This window comes from Tyto alba, unplaced genomic scaffold, assembly GCF_018691265.1.
Source record: "Tyto alba isolate M040663 unplaced genomic scaffold, T.alba_DEE_v4.0 Super-Scaffold_45, whole genome shotgun sequence".
NCBI lineage: Eukaryota > Metazoa > Chordata > Aves > Strigiformes > Tytonidae > Tyto > Tyto alba.
The window spans coordinates 5,262,259-5,283,616 of NW_024881321.1; the positions used below are offsets into that span (position 1 = coordinate 5,262,259).

Here is a 21,358-nt window from a genome sequence, read left to right on the forward strand (position 1 = left end):
AATATGCTGAGAAGGGCAGCAACACAGAAGCACAGGAGGTGGAGTTCAGAATATTTGGTGGGAAATTATCAGTCAATAAAGCAGCTGGATGATGGCTTTGGATTTCAACGATTAGCCATATTCATGACATCCCATAATCTTTGTGCTCTCATGCATGAATATTTAGAAATAATCCTTTGATTTAGGTAAACTCTGTTTTATCTCAGCCTGGCTTTGTAAATGTTGAGAGATGACAACCTTAGCTGAAATCCATCAGTATAGCAGGTGCTCAACATCTGTGGAAATCAGTGTCTCTATGAAATATTAAACATATATCCAGGACTTGAGTAGTAATAATTTAACAAGAAGATCTGTATTCCCTTTTATCATTTTGTATATATTAAAATTAATTTCAGACAAGGTAAACTGAATGCCACTGAATTCCTGAACCTGACATATATGTCAGCATTTGAAAAATGTATTCCTCCTCCCTTCCTCTTCATTCTCCCCCGCTTTTTCATACACCTCTTCTTCTTCTAACTTTTGAAAACTAAAGAGCAAGTGATTTGAGCTGCAGCCTGAAAAGCAGATTTATCTGAGAAGTGGATACATTTTCAGAATCAATAATTTTTTTTGTAAACTTATTTGGTGCCAAACAATAGCAAATAACACAAAATCAATGTATTTTTAATGTACTTCTACCATCTGGATATTTTTCAGGATTCTTTCCCACATTTGCAGGACTGATGAATGTTTATTTTCTCTTCCATCACTCCTACTGATCCAGAGTAGCATCAGCAAAATCACACAGATGTTTGCTTATGAAGAATACCTTATGGGCAGTAGTAGCGACCTGCTCATTTATTGTGTCTAAAAAAGAAAATCTTCTGGACTAATGACATTGAACTTATGGGGGTTTTAGTCAACTTCCTCCATATAACTGTGTCACAGTTTAATTTCATACCCACTGTGAGATCTCAAACAAATGGAAATAATGTCTTGTATCCATGGTAACAAATGAGATACACTTTACCTGATTTTGAGATGGAAATTGAATTAACTTGTCACTGCTGCATAGGTGGTATTGCCTTCAATTTATTTCTATATGAGAACACACATACCAAGCAGATCACTTTTGAATGGCTCTGTTTTTCCAGCAGTGTTTGGTATTCTCTAACAAAGTCTGTGATCACAAGGAAGGATGTTTTAGTTGTAACTATTTTTACAATACTTCACAGCACAGCTGCAAGAATTTTTTAAATCTTGTCTTTCTGTCTGAAATGTTTTCCCAGATACATGACTATAGGTAACACAGAAAATATCACCTAGTAGTGTTGCTTAATGCTTGCCATTATAAGATGCAGTTTTCATTTCTCCAAAGTTTAACGATTTAGAATAGCATATTTCATGTGGAGTAGCAAGCAGAATTCTTTTGAAACAATTCTCATCAAAATGTTTCAGCCATCCCAAGAACAAAGCATGAAAACTATGCTTTTCTTGTTTGTTGTCCACCAAAGAAAATACTTGAGGAAATGCTCTTGCCACCTTCACTCTTTGAAACAAGGACTCAGAATTTGACAGTGAGTCTCTGTTGAATTAATGATGTGTTTTCCATATCCTTTATAAAATCTGTCTGAAATTGATAATGTTAACAAGCCTTTGAAAAACGTCAGTTTGCCACACAGGAGACAGCACTCTTTAGCATATATCCAAGTAAACGTTAGTGGTCATCCAGGGTTGTTCTTGAGCCACTTTCATAGCACAGTCATCACTGCAATGTTTTAAGCCTCAATTTAGTCCTAAGTCTAAGCACACCTCCTTTAGCATGGCTCTCTAACTGAACAAGTTAGTTCCACCTTTTCGACAGGCTTAATTGGGCAAGGTATAAGGCCGTGCTTACATAGCTGTACTGATTCCTAAACTGGTTCATTTGCCAATAGACTGGTAATCCTGCACAGTGCTTCATTGCATCATGTAAATGTATGATAATGTTCTTTCCTCTCACAAGTCCCTGAGCATGATGGGCTGAATTTAAGCTCCTGCGGGCAAGGGTGTCATCCAGAAATTCCCACTTAAATCATGCTTCCACCTATGTTTTCTCTGGGAAATGCACACAAGTGCCTACAGTTCTGCTATTGCACATGCTGGGGTGCATCTGGGATATTTAAGAGCCACCTCATTGTTCCCGTCTCCTAAGGGGCCTGATTCATTAGCTGAGCTCAGGTTCACACTCCTAACACACAGCGACCACACGAGCTCCCCTTCATTGGCGGTGATGCACTGAAGCCTAGCCATGGAGCTGTGGCACAAGCAGGGGATGCATAGAGGTGGTTCTCCTAAAATTAGTGTTCGGGGTGGAAAGCAAGAAAAATAGGGACAGTCATGGGTGGTAGGTTTAGGGCCAGTATAAAGGCTGATACATTGCTGCGGGTGCTACTGATTCTGTTTGCTGGGGATGTCTCAGCAGGAGACTGAATGTATTCTGGCCCTGTTGACCCACATGGCTGTCACTCTGATGCAGCGTGATGAGAGTCCTCTTTTGTCTTGTCTCCTTTTTTCCTCAAACAACATCCATTTCACTTGAATAGAAATGCAGATTGCAACCCTGAGCACTCCAAAGCCAAAAATTTCCAGAACTACTGCCTGTGTATTTTGCTTCGTATGCCTCAGAGGCCATTGCCCGTTTGGTGCCACAGACAGAGAGTACACAGTTAATCATCACCTATTCAATACCTTCCTGTCCTTGCTGTTCAATATGCAACCCGAGGTCTTACTGAAAAGGCCACACTGCTCCTGACATTTCCTACCTACTGAGGACTAGCTTTTGCAGTTTACTAATCATGTAGCAAGTAAAATAAATAACACATGCATCTGATACTTACACGACTTGCTTTAAAGGGCTATGATAAATGCCAGATGACTAGCAATCTTTTCAGGCTTTCAGTGTTCATCCAGGGGAGAACAGTTTGGTTTGTGATATGCCTCACCGTTGTGGTTGAGAGGGTGAGAAAAGCTGCTGGAGTGCATCACAGCTCCCTCTTTACACTCACTGCTCCCTCGAAGGAGGATGGCCAGGGTGCATACTTGGTGACGAGGACTGTGGGGTGCACACAGATTCCACAATACAGTTACTGGGATCCAGATTAGGACCCTTTTGTCTAAGTGAGATGGCATGAGGGTCATCTCTCAGCTTTTTAAGCAGGATCATATGCCTCTAATGTATAGTAACCATTCTGAGTTGAAACGCCAGAGGTAGCTAGCGTTGGCCTCACTGTGTTGCCTTTGAAATGAATTTTTTTTTCTATGAGGAAAGATGGCATTGCTCAAGTCTTTCCTATTCTATATGAAAAGCAGGTTTTTTCTCATACAAGTAATGGAAGAACTGACTATTCCCATGGTCCACTCTCTTTCAGTGGGAACAGGGAGGAAAACTACATTTCAGTCCAGGACGTTTCAACAGCTAGCAGGATAAGACATCGTAAGACTTTTTCCACATCACTCTTGTAACCAATCTACCACCTATTAAATTCCAATAAACCTCAGCTGACATTTAGGTTTGCAGCGCTCACATCCTTCACAGATGTTGTTAACTGTCACAGCCATTCCTTTCTCTCACATACAAACTTTCTGAAATGTTAGAAGTCACAGACACATATGCCGTTAGCTGAAAATTGCCGAATGTGGTGCCATGTGAGTGCCATGACCATTATAACAACCATTTACCTTTATATATACTAGCTTTAGTAGCAGTTTAGCACTGAAATTAACATCATTGTTGAATAGATGGAGCATGTTATGGTTATATTTATTAATATAGCCTAAATGCAGAGGAGATTTGTAGTCTTTTTTTATCCACCTACCTTTTGCTCACCAAACATCTATTCTACATATAACCCAGCCAATGTACTTATGCACAACTATAAACTGATTCTTCTCCAGATGCAGTATTAAAGAGAAAAGTAAATAAAAGTGATAAAAAACATTACCCCTTAATTTGTGTTTTACCTGCTGAATAAACAGAGCAGAATAATTAAGTTGGAAATATTTTTTTATTGCTACTCTTGCAGTATGAATTCCAGTTAGATCTTTCTGTTTTCCTAGTAGTAATGGCAATATTGATTGATACCGGCAATTTTATAGGGAATCGATACAAGATAAGTGCAAAGGACTAGACCCAAAGTCTAGATGTTCGCTTCCAGGCCCATCTCTTCTTCTCTCACCCTATAGTTGATATTTTGAAATATGTCTGCTCCCAGGATGAGAGAAATGTTCCCATAAGTACTATCTTTGTTTCCTTGTGCCTTTCAAGGCTTTGTACACTACTGTCTAGGTTCAAATTTCCAGAAAATACTTACTCTTTCCGATTATATTTAAAAAGAAGAGCAGTTGGCAATGAAGTTCTAATTATTTACCAGATCTCAGACAAGCCAAATGGGTTCTTCTCTGTATCTAGCAACACTTCCTTATTGAAAGCAGTGTTTAATTTCCTACTTCTGCCACCATCACTTCAACAATATTAGAAGTGTAAATAAGGGCCCACGGATGCTTTAAGCACCATACTCTCCATAGTTGTTCTAGTGGTAAGAGAGTAAAAGGTAGCATCTTTTCACCTGCTACCACTGGTAAAGCTAAACTGAGATTGACAGCAAGAATAAACACTTGGAGAGAAGTAACTAGTTTTAATAATGTTTTAATTTAATAGTAAGTTTTAATTTAATAATAAGTTTTACAGTCCAGTAATCTTACGTGAATTCTTTAAAATATCCTAAATACTAATATTGGCTTGCTGATTACATAGTTTTCAAATGTGTTTGATGCAGTGATTACTAAGAACACTGCTTCCACTACCAGGAATTGTGTTTCAATGGGAATTAAACTGGATAAATTGATTCTCTTCCCTAATGTCATTTTTCTAATTAAAATGTGTCAGGTCTTTTTATTCTCCTTCAAAACAAATAAAATATTTCTTCTTGAAGAGGAAATAAAAATTTTAAAAATCTAATTTGATTTGTTGAGAAAGAGCATGCTGTATCATGCTCATTTGCGGTCCCCATGAAAGAAGAGATGGGATCATACAGTTCAAGTGCCACTGCCTGGTGAGGAGGTATCCACAATGGACAGGTACAGGTGAAAGGTTGGAGAAGATGAGGTTGCTATGAATAGATTATGTCTTATTTTGACTGTGCATCATACCAGATGCCAATTGGTTTCCTTGTTGGACAGATATGAGGGCAGAGGGAACATAACACTCATCTGGGACTAGCCCTCCTCCTTTGATCAGGATCAGAGCAAACTGTAAGCCCACCTGTCCACTCACCTATTGCCAGTAAAGTCAGGGGTTATGTAATATGCCAATCACCTCATTTAACAAAGGTAGGAAGGACATTTATTGATGAGGTGAAATGGGCTTTGGTCAGACTTCTCCCTTCCACAGGCCACCATCAAAATCAAAGACTTTGTGTAATCTGATGTGAAAGTCAGATCCCAGAGAGGCATCCCTGGTGCTTGCACTAAGTATCTATTAGTAAATTGGGAGAAATTTACTTCTGAGAGGAGAGATTGATTCTGTAAGGTTCCTAAGGACTTGAGTCTTTTCATCATTGGCTGTGAAAGTTCATAGCTGACCGAAGAGAACTTGTCTTTCTTAAGCAGGAGATATACTTTAAGTTTACTTGGCAAAGGAAAGCTGTAGACTGGCTCTTAAGCCATTCATTACACCATCCATGTTCTCCTTTCATCTGCTGTCTAACCACTAACACTGCCTCTTGTAGTTGGTGTGGCTGAATTACTATGCCTCACAGAAACAAAAGAAATTGAGAGCTAATTATCTGATATCTATTAGGTGTTCTTTAAAATCATAAAAGAACACAAGCCAGAAGGTACATCTGGAGGTCACGTACACCACCCCTCTGCTCAAAGCAGGGTCAGCTCTGGAGTTTCGGTTTTGCTCAGGACCTTGTACAGATATGTTCTCAGTACCTCCAAGGATGGAGATTCCATAGCTTCTCAGAGCCCTTGTTCAAGTGGTTGGCCACCCTCACTGTGGAAGATTTTCCTTATATGCAATAGAAATGTTCCCTGTTGAGTATGTGCCTATTCTTCCTTGGCCCTTACCCAAGAAAAGACTGACTCAGTCATCTCTGTAACCTCCCTTTAGGTAGTTTCAGTGTGTCTGTGTCCATCGGTCTGTTTTCTCATTCAGCATATTTCTCGGGTTCAGTCCTGCCTGCTCCTACTCTGAGTGCTGTAAAGCTGTAGGACCTCTGCAGTCGATCTAATACCAGGGGGCGGGGAACATGGTAAACCTTTCTCTAAGGAAGCAGCTGGACAGAGTTCTTCAGTAGTGACACCATATGTACTCATCCATCAGGTGTGTGTCTAGCTCCCCAGGCCTCTCTGAGGTGGTTAACCTGTGAAGCTAACCTGTTCAGCATGGTCTTTGCCTCTTGCCAGAAAGCCAGGGAAAATCACTTTGCAGATGGATGCCCAAGAAGCAGGAGCTGGGCTGTTGATCCACACGCAGCAATTCACTAGCCCAGGGCGGGGGGGTCAGGGCTTGGACACTTTCGGCATTGCAAACCTCATAATCCATCAAATAACACCATCTGTGTAGTTTCTATGATACAGGCAGTGCCTGAGAGGTGGGAGGGATGAGAAACATTGCTCTGTTACACTGTGTTTCTTTTTACTCCCTTAAAAAAAAAAAAATCACAATCATACTTTTTATTTTAATGATGCCTTGTCATACATTAGGATGGCACGTATGTTGCCCCTACTGCTGCAACATGGCTAACTTCCTTGAGGGCTCATTTCTAAAGCTTCTTTGACTTGTCTTTCACATTCTTCTGTTTCCTTGGTGATTTGTCTGGCCTCATCAGCGTCTTGTTACTAATGCATATTTGCTCAGCTGGGAAGTCACTTTCTCATTATTCAAGCCTGCCATGTGCTGGCCATTTGTGATATGAAATCTCGTCTGTCTTACAAAGAGAGAAAAACACTCTTCCAGACAGTCCATGGAAGTACTGGGAGAGGGATTTGTATTTTTATTTTGAAATTGGTTGGGTACCTGAGATTTCATTTTGATTCATTGCTTTTCCTTCTAACTAAGGAGATTCTGAAAAGAAATACTGTTCTTCCACTCTGTGTTTGTGAACAGCTTCTGGGAATTTTGAAACAGTTATTTTCCTTGATATTTTTTGTCCTTTTCCATTTGGCAAACTCTAACTTCTTTTACTTTCTATAAAATAAAGTTAGAAAAGACACATCAAGGTTTTACTTGTGGGAGGGGGGGACAAGAATAAACCTCAGAAATTGCTATCATAAGTGAGTGTTTTAATTTTTAGGTGAACTCTGGCAGTCCTTTCAATGCCTGTGATTTGATACTTTTTAGATCTCCGACTCTAGTGTAGTTTAGGGGAAAGGGCTGCACTTTCGCACAAGTGAGAACCGCTTCCCAGGGTTACTGTTTATTGTGCAAGCCCTGGTTTCTTTGGGACTGAAAAAAGGTAGCCTTGGTTGGGATGCAGCCTGCCTATCTGAGGCAGATAAGTTTTGCCTTCATTTTAGGCACCTAGTGAATCAGATCTCCACGTTTTTCCTGTGTAGGGATATGTTCCCTACAAGTAGTAAGTGGAGAGTAATATGCTGCCCCCAAACATTATCTGAATAGGAGAATTCCGTTTGCCTGAGTTCACTAGGTGTCTAAGATGGTCATTCAACTGAGTTGGCACAGTTAGGCTGTGTAAGACCATCCCTCTTTGACTGACATACTCACGTCAGAAGAGCTTGTCACAGATCTTTTCTGGACATTCCGCAGGTACTCCAGAAACTGGAGAGGGGGTCTGTGCCTCCTTCCCATAGCTGAACAGGCTGGGTTTGCTGAAACTGCCTGCACAACCTGTGATCAAAGTCAGTGCTCCTGCCTCAGAAGCGCTCTTTTGTCTGTTCTTCTTTACTTCCCTTTTTTTAAGGTCTTTGTAACCTTTTCATACTTCATTTCAAGCAGCTATAGAGAAAGCCATAACCAAAATAGCAGGGGCAGGACCATTCAATAATATAACTGCTAAACTTGTGGCAAATGCTGGTTTTCCTTTTTCATTATTCTGTCAGCCTTACAGTATCATAAATACATCCTCAGGCCCTCTGGTCTCTTCTGATCTGCCTCCCTTTTCTTAGCATGCTAAGTTGATGGTTTCATGCTGGAAACCATGCTTATCTTCTGACACTCTTCTCTGTCCTGCTAGGCTCTGCGTGTGACCACAGTTCTAGATATGTCCATAATTTATATTTAAAGGCACACATGTAACACTGCCTTTTGGGGAGAGATGAAGAACCAGGGTCAGGGAGGAGGAGAGGAAAGAGGAGGAGTATTTCATGGCTGCACAGTGGTACACAACATCAAGCTATTACTTTCCCTTTAGGGCTTCTCATATATTTCGAGGCACTGTGTGTTGTTCAGTTGCTAGCATTCTTGGCCACACTGGCATTGCATTGTACACAGTCTGAGTAATTCAGCTGGTTTCAATAATGCCATCTATATTTAATGTTTCAGAAGCTGCGAAGATGGGTTTAAGATGGTAATTTTCTGTCTGCACTTTTGAGATCTACGCAATATGGGCGGTACTGAACTGTCTATGACAGAGATTCAGCATTGGAGGTTGGAATGTGTGAAAAAAACAAAATAAAACACACACACCCTTCCCCCCCCATATAAAGAAATTAGCTACCCGCTTATGTACAGAGAGGATTTTGTCCTCATGAATGAAAGAAGCTTAACATTGGAGAGTGCTATTTACCATTTCTATACAGAGCAGCTCCAGAGCTGCCACTGGGAACAAGAAACCTGTCTTGTACTTTTTTTGTCTAAAATTGATTGATTGATCTCTGTGAGACAACTTGTAGATTAATTCTTTCTTCTTTCCTGTTTCCTCTCTGGAAATTCCAGTTAAGAGGATGTCAGTGACATCTACCAGTCTGATCTGGACATAATACATGGCTTCATCTCTTAGGGTCAACCTGGCAGCCATGGTGACAAACAGTTTTGGTTGCATGTAGACCAGCTGAACTTCCAGACTGGTGCTGGTAGAGCTCTAGGCTGTGCAGATGTCCCTCTCCAGGATCCTCAGAGCTGCAATGAGCACCATGAGATGCTCTTCTGCTTCCTGGTACTGGGATTTTGGCTCAGGAAAGAGACCCTTGCATAACCTGCAGGGCATCCTCAGAGACCCAAAGAATTACACACTGAGGACCACTGGAAGAATGAGCCAGGTATTTCTTGGCTGTGTAACCAAGAAGTCACTCCTTTGCCTGAGGAAACTGAGGAACTGCTGTCTGAATGCCATGGCTGTGCCACAAGTTGGGGACATCATGGTTTAAAGGAAATGGCCAGAGAGGTGAGACAAGGTTGAAGGAAGGGACACTCTGATAGCTGTTGCTGGCAATAGCTATGAGACAAGCCAGCAGGATATAACAGGTGGGAAGTGGGATAGCAAATGCTGGGTGGGTGGGTGGGCACGGGGGGATGCTCTGGGAGAAAGGCTGGATGAGATGGCAAAGCAGGTGGAACGGTATCAGACAGCACAAACATTAAAACCAAGAACAATTTTTTTTTTTTTTTTTAAGTGATTGTGCTGTATACTTGCAAGCAATCTGAAGGGCAGATGAGGTATCTATAGGATCAATTTTTAATCAGCACATTTATGTGAAAAACAAAATAATTTTGAATAAATGAATACCATCATCTTGGCATCATTCATTATAATCGTTATGGAGAGCCTGTTTATAAGCAGGCATGACAGCAGTCCCTATTACAAAACTTGCCTCATTCCTGCCAGTGTAAGATCCTCTTCCCATTTGCTTCTAATTTTTCCAAACATCACGTGTTTGTGCTGAAATTTTTCAGGCTGTTCGTCTGTCTTAGGCTGATGGTTTTTTTCAGTCAAATCTATTTCTTCATTTTCCAAAATGAGACAAAAATGGAAAAAATATGCTGTTTGGCAGGTATAACTCCTTGTTACACTTTCTTGGTGGCAGCACCAACCACTCAGGAAAAAGAAATCTCAGAGCCTGACCCATGCAAAATTAGCAGGTTCTGCGGCTTTTAGAGATAAATATGATCGAGAGAAAAAGAAAGAAGGTTAAACCCCCAGGGGATGGCTACAAGGTTTAAACAATTCTGACATCTTCGGGGATTAGACGGGAAGGTCCCAGTTCTGTGAATGAAAAACCTTATGTGTGACTGGGAATATGGTGCCTTAGTTACAGATACTCTGTTTTTCACCCCCATGAAAATAGGACCCATTTGCTGTCTTTGAAAATATGAGCCTGTGCACACACAGTAAGCCTGAAGTAGTTGGCAGTTTAACCATTAAGACTGCTGGAAGGTTTTGTCTCATATCAAGCGCTTTGCAGCTCATACTGCAACCAGAATGTGCACTCTCTTACCCTGGGGAAACTGAACATATTGGATATTTTCCTGGGATTCCTGTCCCCGGCTGGTCCATAGCCAAGTGCAAAGGTGCAGAGCAGGGAGCATCTCTCATGCTCTCAGAGAGTATCTTCCACACTTCCTCCCATGCTCGGACAGTTGTGGAAAAATTGCCTCAAACACAAAACAGAAAAAGTCAGGATCAAAGGGAGAGGGATATAATTAGACTAAATCACAGTGGGAGATCGCAGTGGGAGATGTGAAAATAAAACAGTGGAAGTTTGTGAACTGATCTGCAGTATGTAAAGCTTGGCCATGGAAGAAACATGAGGAGGGGGTGGGTAGGATGGGGAAGGAGATTTCAGTTCTGATGAAAGTGTAGAAAGTTCAACTCATAAGTGAAACTTGGTTTCCCATTTGTAACCGTCATTCAGTAGTGAAAAGGCTTTCCAGGGGCGGAGATGGACTGAAAACTCATTTGGGATATTCCAGGTGGGAGTTTATATTGTTCAGAAGTATGGGCTCTTGGGTTTCTCCCAGAAGCTGGAGTAAAATCTCTTAACCCGGAGGAAGGTGCAGTCTGGACGGTGGTGGTGTTCTCCTTGGATATGCACAGCTACTCACTTCCTTCAGAGGCTGTGGAGCAAACAAGATGTTTTGTGAGGTACTCTTCAGACTCCCTAATACTTGTAGCACCGAACTAAGACAATGATGATAATCAAATTCCATACTTAAAAGTTTCAACTGGTTGCCTGGAGGCGGAAAGAAGGGCTCCTCTTCACCAATACATAATTGGCTAGATGCATTACTGGCTAGCCAGCAATGTGCACTCGCATCCCAGAAAGCCATCCGTATCCTGGGTTGCATCAAGATAAATGTGGCCAGCAGGTTGAGGGAGGGGATTCTGACTCTCTACTCCACTCTTGTGAGACCCCACCTGGAGTACTGCCTCCAGCTCCTGGGCGTAAAGAACGACATGGATTTGTTCAAGCGGGTCCAGATGAGGCCATGAAGATGATCAGGGACTGGAGTACCTCCTCTATGAGGACAGGCTGAGAGAGTTGGGGTTGTTCAGCCAGCCTGGAGAAGAGAAGGCTCTGGGAAGACCTTATATTGGTCTTCCAGTACTTAAAGGGGGCTACAGGAAAGGTGGGGAGGGACTCTTTAGCTGGAAGTGTAGTGATAGGACAAGGAGTAATGGTTTTAAACTGGAAGAGGGTAGATTTAGGTTTGCTATAAGGAAGAAATTCTTTACTGCGAGGGTGGTGAGGCACTGGCCCAAGCTGCCCAGAGAATCTGTGAATGTCTTCTCCCTGGAAGTGTTCAAGGCCGGGTTGGATGGGGCTTTGAGCAACCTGATCTAGTAGAAGGCGTCCCTGCCCATGACAAGGAGGATGGAACTGGATGATCTTTAAGGTCCCTTACAATCCAAACTATTCTATAATTCTATGATTTGTGTGAGGATCATTTCATTCATTTTGGCTCCACCCTCTGAATCATCAGAGGCTGGTGACACTGGTAAGACATAACTGCTCAAAGAAGACTCTGAGGTGGGGGGGCAAAGACTTCTTTCTCTTTAAAACCTTTGCCATGTTTAGGTGTGTAAGTTCAAACAGGTTGCAGCTGTGAAGGAGAGGACATTTCACCAGCCCCTATTAGATGACACATCTGCTTACCAAACCTCATGTGTCTCATCTAATGACGCTTGAAAGGGCTTATGCTATCTTTCTGGTGTCTTGTATGCTCCATTTCTCTTCTGAGGACTGGAGTCCCTTCTTTCTAAATTGCAGACGTAGCTAGAGCTATGCTGGGTGAAGCTTAATCATCTGTAATAACAGGAGGTTGCATGAGGTGACCCAGCAGTCCATTCTTGGCTAAAAAGTTACAGAATGTCTGGAAATCTATACCTGTGCTAAGAACCTGCATGGTTATCAGTGTATGACATATGACAGTATACACAAATTCGGTGTATCTTCTGAAAATGTATGGAGCAGTACTCTACATGCAAGATGAACACACAGGCCTGAGGTGACAATCCATCCCTGGTCAGGAAATGCCAAAGTAGACCTTCACACACAGAAGTTGGTCGAGCAAGAGCCTCAGTGGAACAGACCTTGTTACTCTGTGTAAAATCTTGAGATTTGAAATGTTCTTGTGCTGTGGTAGAGTGAATACACATACTTGAGTGTCTCTTGAAGGTTTCCAGGGAGCAGTACAGGCAGTGAGATCCATCAAAAACCTAGCCCAGCTAGACTGTAGAGTATGTGAGGTATAATCAGACATATAACCAACATGTATTTTTACTACAGTGGCTGAATTAATCCATCATACCAGTGTTCACTTACAACAGAAATACACTACCAATAACTCCATCAGTCCCTGAATTGTCATCTGTTTCCAAGAAACTCTGAAAACAATTCTGGCACCAAGTCTTTTGACACCTGGGACTTCCAGTGCAATGGAACAAGACCAGAGACGATTTCTAGGTTTGCTATTACTGAGATGCTGAACACCTGCAACAGTGGTTGAGTCAGTTACCAGTCCTAAGCACAACCACAAGCTAAGCTTTAGATGCTTAGATATATTGTTAGATCAGTAAGGCAAGTTATTAAAGCAATTCCTGGTTCCAGTAGTCCTTAAAATGGAGTGTGCTTGTATTGCAATATGTTGTCCAGCAATATGTTGCCCCAGCAAATCATAGTTTCCTTTCTTGGTCACTAAGGGAAAGCACCATAAACTCCTTTTTATTCTCATGTTTGTCTCCTCTTGCTCTTCAGCAGTGTCTAACATTCATCACATCAATAAAAAATATATTATTATTTCAGAATTAACTAAATCTACTGAGCTGCTCTTGACAGTCACAATAAATCTATGCAGAACCTAAAGCTAGCCAAGACCAGGGGACATGGTCTTTTAAAGATGTCCCTACATCCCAGAATTCTCTTCATAAAAATAGGGTTTGGTCATAGCTTTTTGTTTTGACAGTTCAGATCAGCAGTCTTCCTGGCTGATATATTGATTGTAGGGCGTCAGTCTTCCTGATCTAATAAAATTTCACAGCACAAGGGAAAAAAAGGAAAGCTTTTGTCTTCTTGGCAACTCAGTGCAAAAGATTTCCAGAATATTGCTTTGCATAGAATGAAAATGGCTGTGGGCCAATGACTAATTATATTAAAGGGCTGTGCTTTTAAATTATTTATGTACCGTAGTGTTTACCCCAGTATTATTAAAAACACCACATATACTTCTACAAATAAGATTTTGGTTCAGATGAATGTGACAGTCGCTCTGCGAGTGATATACTGTACCAGGAGTTTCTACTTTAATGTAACAAATAGCTTAACACACATTAACAGATGCATTACTCGTGGAGCACTGCTGCAGAAGGAGATGCAGATGAAAATAATTTACCTCTGGTCCATTTAGACACAGCAGATTATACAACAATAATAAATGTAGGAACAGACTGCAAAGCGTTGTTTGAAATGAGGATTTATCAAACTGAGGATTTAAAACAGCTTTGGATGCAGACGATGCTAACCAGAAACTTCTTTTGTTTGTGCAGCAATTGCTGAGCATACAGGAAGAATTAAATAACAAAAAATCCGAACTGGAGCAAGCCAAGGAAGAACAAACACATACACAAGCAATGCTTAAAGTCCTTCAGGAACAGGTGAGTGTTTCTGATGGGAGAACCATGCTGGCTTAGGCATGCTAGGGGAACAGAGGACTCATGGCTTCACCTCCAAAATCCATGGGAGTCTGACCACAGAATATGCTGTGAGCGAGACATAACCTTATGTGCCCTGTGTGTCTGCTCTGATTAACATTTGTGAACACAGCTGAGGCTAATGCAGAGTTTGAGAATATACAGTGAAAAGGGACCCTTATTTTATATTATCCAATATTGAATTTCATGTCTTGAGCAACATTTCCTCTTATGTTATTCTACATAGATATCAGTGATGTGTGTTTTCACTCTGTTATAAAAAAAATGTTGGGAGAGTTAAATATACCTGAATAAAAACAGCTCTTTCTTTTAAGACTAGTATTAAGAAAAAAGAGCTTGGCATCTCCTGAATGCATGCATCATTCATGCAGATATGAGTGTACAAAACTCTTTATCATAATGGCATTAAAAAAGTAGCTATCAATGCACTTATTTAAGCAGTGAGAAGCAAACCTCTGTAATTCTCATTATCACACTTTCTTTGATACTGAAGTATTCTATGACACCGAGAAGTACATTTGATAGTATTGTTTTATAAGCATGGTAAGATAGATAGTTGCACAGCAAAAAGAAAATCTGGTGCTGAATCTGTAAATCTGGAGATGAAACAATGCATTGTGTGCAAGCACAGCATGCACAAATACATGTGGTCTGTATAGACCATGTGTCTTGGACACCCTGAAATCACAAATCCCCACCTGTGCTGCACACGTCTCTGCTTTAAGACCTTATTTTAATCCTTTCTATATATACTTTGAGCTAAAATATTTAGTGACTTGGTTAAGTATTTGCAGTTTAAAGACTGTAGGATCTGAATTGCTTAGATGGCAGACATTCAAAATGCTGATGATTCTTATGTTCAAGATTTTTCAGCATGTATGTCTGAATATGTCTGCAGACAGATTTATGCATTTAATGAACATATTGGGAAAAGTAAATTATGCTTATTTCAAATTTTTTTAATGTTCATTATGAAAGCTGTGACATTGTTCCACATTTAACATTTCTCTTTCAACATATCTAGTGACAAATATATTCTAGAAATTAATAATTTAGATCCTGGAAAAAATAAAGCTTTTGTGTTCAGATACATGTTCTTAGCACTTATGGTTACAGAGATAACCTTCTAAATGAGAGCTGATGCACAGCCATATTACACAAAACACCATGAGGAAGAATGGATGTAGTAATGACAGAATCTTTATAAACACAGAATCCACCAGATCTCTTGAGTTAATTGCATCTCATTTCCATTTTTACATGGCATTCAGGGTATAACGTTATAAAATACTTAAAAAAAGAAAAAAATTAAATTGCATGCAGTTACTTTACGTCTTGGTAGCAATTAAATTTTTCAAAAACATATAGGAAGATCTTACAATGCTAGGCCCCAGTAGAGACCACCAGGGCAGACTTTTGAATCTCTGCAGACTCCTCCTAATTGCAAATCAAATGTGCGCTCATGCTAGGCAGACAGACGAAACAGTAGCTGGAAGAAAGGCAGGATGGATCTGCATTTCTCTTGAGAATTAGCTCTGAAGCACGCCTAAGGCCAAGACTGTAAGTAGCCAGAATTCCTAAGGAGTGCTCTGCAGCCAGTGTGCTTCTCCAACAACCCTGAACCAGTTCCAAAACTTTCCAGAACAGCAGAAGCCCTAGCAGTAATGACCCCCACTTGCCAAGGCTCACAGCTTTCCTTTACAAGCACCACAGCTCATCTGTGTGTTTTATCCACAATGGGTATTGAAAATCATCTGTCGGAGTCAAGTAAATACGAACCTTTCTTGCGAAAATAAATAGCACTGGGCTCCCTCCTCGATTGTATGGCTTGTTTTTGTGATACGTTTGCTAAAATCCGCCTTTTCATCTCAAGCTGGCAGCAGGATCCTGCCTTGCCTCACCACGGGCATGTTTGCACAGAGAGGTGCAGCTGTGTCTGAGCCTGTCTGCAACTGGGGCAGTACATCTCATGCTGACCCAGTTGCACCAACCCAGCCGTGTCCTTGCTGGGACATCCTGCTTTGCTCATGTACCCTACTGCATCACTGTGCCCAAAAGGCTTCTGGATCAGATCTGGCCTGTGGCCACCAGCTCTTGTTGTTAGAGGGATTCGTGCCCACTGGTTTGAGTCAGACCTACTCCACTGTGTCATTAGACATATCAGAGACTTCTAACTCCTCAACCCTTCTCCTTTCCTTTCAGGTAGGCCCTTGGTTATTACTGGCACTAGTTCAGTGTGTTGCCTCAGCATACTCTCTGCTGGTAACATCACACTCACCACCGACCTGCGATGGAGCTGGCCTATGGGGTAAGGAAAGTCCTGTTTTTCCAATATTGTATGTTTTTCTGAGGTTTCTATTCCAACATTTCACTATTTAGGTTGCGAGAGAACAATATAATTTATATTTTAATTTAGAAAAAAACAATATTGGAAAAAAAAAAAAGGGACTTTACCCCTTTAGCCTGTGGGAATGCAGCTGCGCATTTTCTGCCCCCAAGTTTTCCACCATTATCTCCACTGGTTCACCTCCACCTCCCACTGCAGTGGTCCTAGTATAGACATGAATGCCTGAGCTCTGGCATCCTTTTGAGAGCATGGCATGCAATAAAAGAGATGGAAAGGCTCAAGCATCCTGTCTGCATTAGATTAACCAGTGCCAAGAAGCAGTGCCAGTAGCAGTGCAAGCGCGATGATGGTGGGAAACCATGGTGGACTGAAAGCCTGCCAGACCAACGTAGGCTAGAGGCTGAGCCCACTCTCCTGTCAAGCACACATGTGGCTGACGGGGGAGTGGTATGTCACCAGCAGAATGCATGTGGAGCACTGCCCAAGGAGCTGGCAGTCACCAAGGGGTGACAGCATTTTATCAACCTGGAAAAGGGAAGGCGAAAGGTAAGTACAGAACAGCACTCCTTGAATGCTTAGGATGTGGCATTAGCCTGCCGAGCAGTTTTACATACCCGAGCATGCTCTCCTGACCTCGTGTTCAGATAAATAATTCAGCTGAACTCAACAGGACTTCTTTCATGAGGTGATTTTCTATAATAAAGAATTGGCAGAATCAGGAAATGGCTCTTTCAGATGCATCATGATGCAGAAATACCTAATTCTGGTGCTTGGCTGGAAGTAGCCATCTTGGCTCGTTCCTACGAGCCATCCTCACAGGGAGGCAGTTTAACGGGATGGTTATTTTTTCGGTGTAGGGAAGACATGTTGTAATCCTTGGAAATGCATCACCCTGCTGTCAGTATAAATTGCAGACATTTCGAGGATATTGAAAGATGACCATCAGTGAATTGAGCCAGGAGACCTGATGAGTTTGCAGTCCCCAGCTATCCTTTGTACTACTTTATCAGGGATTGCTGCCCCCTTCCCTCTCTTTCAGGACTGGTTTAGTGACTTGAGCAGCAGTTCCTGAACTGGTGCAGTTTACAGTCCTGCATAATAAGGTACGCAGAGACGATGGCCTGCTTTCCTTAATTGTCAGATTGGAAACTGGGAGAAGCCAGGAACTGACTCACACACAGTTTGGTTGTTGCTGTGACATGGCAAAAAGATGATGGAGGTAACCTAGCTGCCCTAGGGTGGTAGTCCACCAACACTTCTGAGTCAGACACCTAATCAAAACGTGATAGTTTTCCATTTCACCTGGATTTTAGGACTGTTGTCATTCAGGATCACAGCTGTAACATCAACAGTTCTGTCAACACCAGCTTCTTTGGCAAAAAACAAGGAATGCAGAGGAAAATTCTGTTTGTTGTTCCCCATCTCCCTCCACCCCAGATATCAACTCTGAATTAAGTTGGAATAAAAGCATGACTCTTCAGAGATTTACCTAGAGAGTAAATGGTTCTGAGTGCTTCATTTAAGTGTAAAAACCTCCACAGCTTATAGGCTCAGGAGAGCTGTGGTGTATTCCCCTTTCTGTGTTTGCTCAATCACAGAACGAACAACTGCGTATTTCACTGTGACCTGAGACATGAGCTAGGACATTCATTAAATCTCTTGGGAGTGATTTTTACAGTCCCCAATGTAATCCTAGATTTTCTCCAAAAAGATAATGCAGGAGGAAAAAAAAAAAAAAAAGAAGGTTTTGGTTCAGATCATATATTTGGAATTGGCAGTATCTCCTCAATTCCTCCTGCTACTGGTTAAATAAAAGAGCTGTTTTTCTCTTCGCTTCTTTTTCCACCATACCCAGGAGCCATATCAGTTACTTAGATGCTTCCTCAGGAAGGAAACGTACAGTAGCACTTTGGCATCTTAAACAGCTCAAAATATATCATTCAAAAGTAATCATTAGCAAAACACTATTTAGCTGGTGGCAACTTGCAAATATTGTAAAGTTTAAATTAATAGCAAAAAGAATGGTAAATGAAATCGTTTATTATTCTTGAGAGCCAATTCTGTACACTTTTTATGCCTTGAAACTACTTTCTAATCTTATTATTTAAAAAATAATGACCCAGTCTTATTATTTTCCTTTTTTTTTTTTTTGCCAACCTATCGAGCCTTAAGTATGTTGGTTTCAAAATGGTTTGAGCAAAAACTCATTAGAATTATATGCTCCATCTGTTTTGCTCATTGGAAGCTTTATAAAATGTTCCTTCAAATAAATCAAAGATAACTGTGTGAAATACTCAAGTAATGTGCTTGTTTTGTTCTGTTTTGTTTTTTGTTCACTCTTTGCAGCTAAAAAGCGCCAAGGAATTAGCAGAAATCAATGGGCATGATGAATCTCAGGCAAATGTAGGTACACTATCTATGTATAGATTTAGATATAAATATATATGCATGCATATGGTCTCAAATTTACTATTTATGTCTTAAAGCTGATAGAACAGCTGAATGATTTGCACATCAGGCTTGAAGTGACTGCCGTTTTTTGGGTTTTTTTTTTTGTGAAGCCACGGGTTCAAATCCCAGCAAACTTCATTTTGAGGTAGATAAATTGGGTTCCATGCAATTTACTTTGTAGGATTTATTTGGATGAGACTTTAACGACCAATGTCCTACTTGCTGTATGTGGGTGTTAAAGATACCATGGAAACGACTGCAAGAGAAATGCTTTGCCTTAGTGTCCTGTCCAGGATTACTCAAGCTACAAAGTTATATCATTTGTCTCTGTGGCTGCCACCTTGCAGCTGAGCAAGTCTGGCCATATTTCAGTTCTGAGTGAAGTGATTTGTATATGTGTATAATTTGGAAACAGTTAATTTGCACAAGAGGACTAAATTAATTCATTGAGTCATCATTTTGTCCAAAATCATTAAAGGACTTGTTAAGGTCATGTTTTTTAAAACCTGCTGCCAAAAAAAAAAATGCTTCTGTTATTCCCTTAATTATTGCAGTCAAAACAGCTATTTGGAAACAGGGAGAGAGAAAAAAGGAAAACTTGCCTGCTATGTTTGTCATCCAAATCGTGCAGCTTTGTGCTTTGTCATAAACATATGAAAATTAAAACTGATTATATATGATATCTTCCTCCTAGCTGAGACAGCTAGCAACAGTCTGAACACTAATATATTTTAACATCTATTTTAGTCAATGTGTTGTCTAATGGCACAGCCAGGAAAGCAGTTTTATTTTAAGCCTGAATGGAAGGCTCAAATGTTGTGGACTGCTTTGTGATAAGGAAATGTTGTCCTCTCTTTTTTAATCCTTTCCTGGATCTCATTCATTGTGGTCTATTTCCGCAGTGAAGTCGATAGAGCCTCATAGCTCTCAGCATTTGGACAGGAGACATTCAATATTGTCTGATGGCTCCAGCAAATCTGCAATTGCAGTCTGTCTGCACAGTGTCTCATTGCCCCTTTGAAAGACTCTGTTTGCAAACCAAAATAAAGACATTAATCTACCGATGATCTTGAAATGCTCACATTTCCTACCTAAAAACTTGACTTTGTACAACAGCTGGTTGCAAGTTTCCTAAAGGACTTTAGAAATGTAAAACTTAGAAACTTTCTAAAGGAACTTGCTTCCTCTCAAAAAATGTGGATGAAACAGTGTTTTGCAGGATTGAAATATTTAAAGAAAAATTTCCTAAATGCTTCAGCTTTTATCATTCTGACTGATATGTAACTGGATAAAACAGAAAAGACTGAAAGTTTTATTTTTATACAATATACAAGTTGAAATACCATTAAAATGAAACGTTTCAGTCATGTAAAGAGAGTGTTTCAGTACATCTTTCCCAGATATCTAAACCAAAATATTTCATAATCTTCGGTTAATGGTAAATTTTTCAAAATGTAATATTTCATTCCAGTTTGTCATTGTAGGAATTGTTCAAAAGCCTGAATTTTCCATAGGATAGAAACTTTATTTTCTGCCCCTCTTTTCAATGACCTCTTCCCATGATGATCTCATAGCAATATTAGACTCTGAAGAAAAGAAGTGAATACCCAAATTAATGGTGAAGAGGGAGACCAGACGGCTACAATTACTGAGTCACAGTAGTAGCCATGTATTCAACAGTTATGCCACCGTGAAATCAGAGAATGCACAGCAGCACAAATGGAAATAGAGAAATAGAGGGAAAGAACTGCTGTTAAAGCATTTGCTACAGTAATGAACTTTGTAAAATGGAAGTTGAGGTACCTTCTAAACAATTGTCATTTATATCAAATATGTAGTACTCAGGTGTTGTGCCTTGCAGGTTGTCTCTCCACATCTATTCTCAGCAGACTTCATGGTTCTTGCCCTTGGCCAGTGCAAATCTGGGATGATCAAAGAGAAAAAGGCTTGGTGGCTCCTATGTGGTTGTTAGTGAACTGTGATGCATATAATGGTATTAGGACATATTTGTTGCAGTTGACAGGTTGAATTCGGCAAATGAAATACCTTTACATACAGAGCAATAGTGGGAGGTGTTGGTAAGGAAAAATGGTAACGTATGTCTATACACTGAACACACAATCTAATCATCACAGTATGGTGTATTTAGCTTACTTATTCTGCAGAAAATCAGGTTCCTAGAAAGGACAGTAGAAACTTTAAGCACACTGCAAACGCATCAAGAAAGGCCCTACTGTAATCTTAAAAAGATTATTTTCTGCAGTCCTCAGGCTTTCTGCTGATGGCACTGGTCTACATCATACTTTACAATAGAAAACATTGTTTCTTAAAATAAAACCTGGAGATATTTTTCTTATCAAAAGCAGCTACAGATCAAAATATATACTTAGACCTATCCCGGTGTGTCTTCTACATTCCCATTATA

General features: G+C 40.6%; 1 protein-coding gene across 8 annotated transcripts in view; it reads left to right on the forward strand.

The window, feature by feature from the left end:
• ENOX1 (ecto-NOX disulfide-thiol exchanger 1) overlaps positions 1 to 21,358 on the forward strand; it is a 373,111-nt gene that overhangs the window by 330,005 nt on the left and 21,748 nt on the right. For all 8 annotated transcript variants that reach the window (XM_042806116.1, XM_042806120.1, XM_042806117.1 and 5 more), the window contains 2 exons: positions 13,971 to 14,078; positions 18,829 to 18,885. In XM_042806116.1, coding sequence (XP_042662050.1) covers positions 13,971 to 14,078; positions 18,829 to 18,885 — 165 coding nt within the window. The remainder of the gene's footprint in view (positions 1 to 13,970; positions 14,079 to 18,828; positions 18,886 to 21,358) is intronic.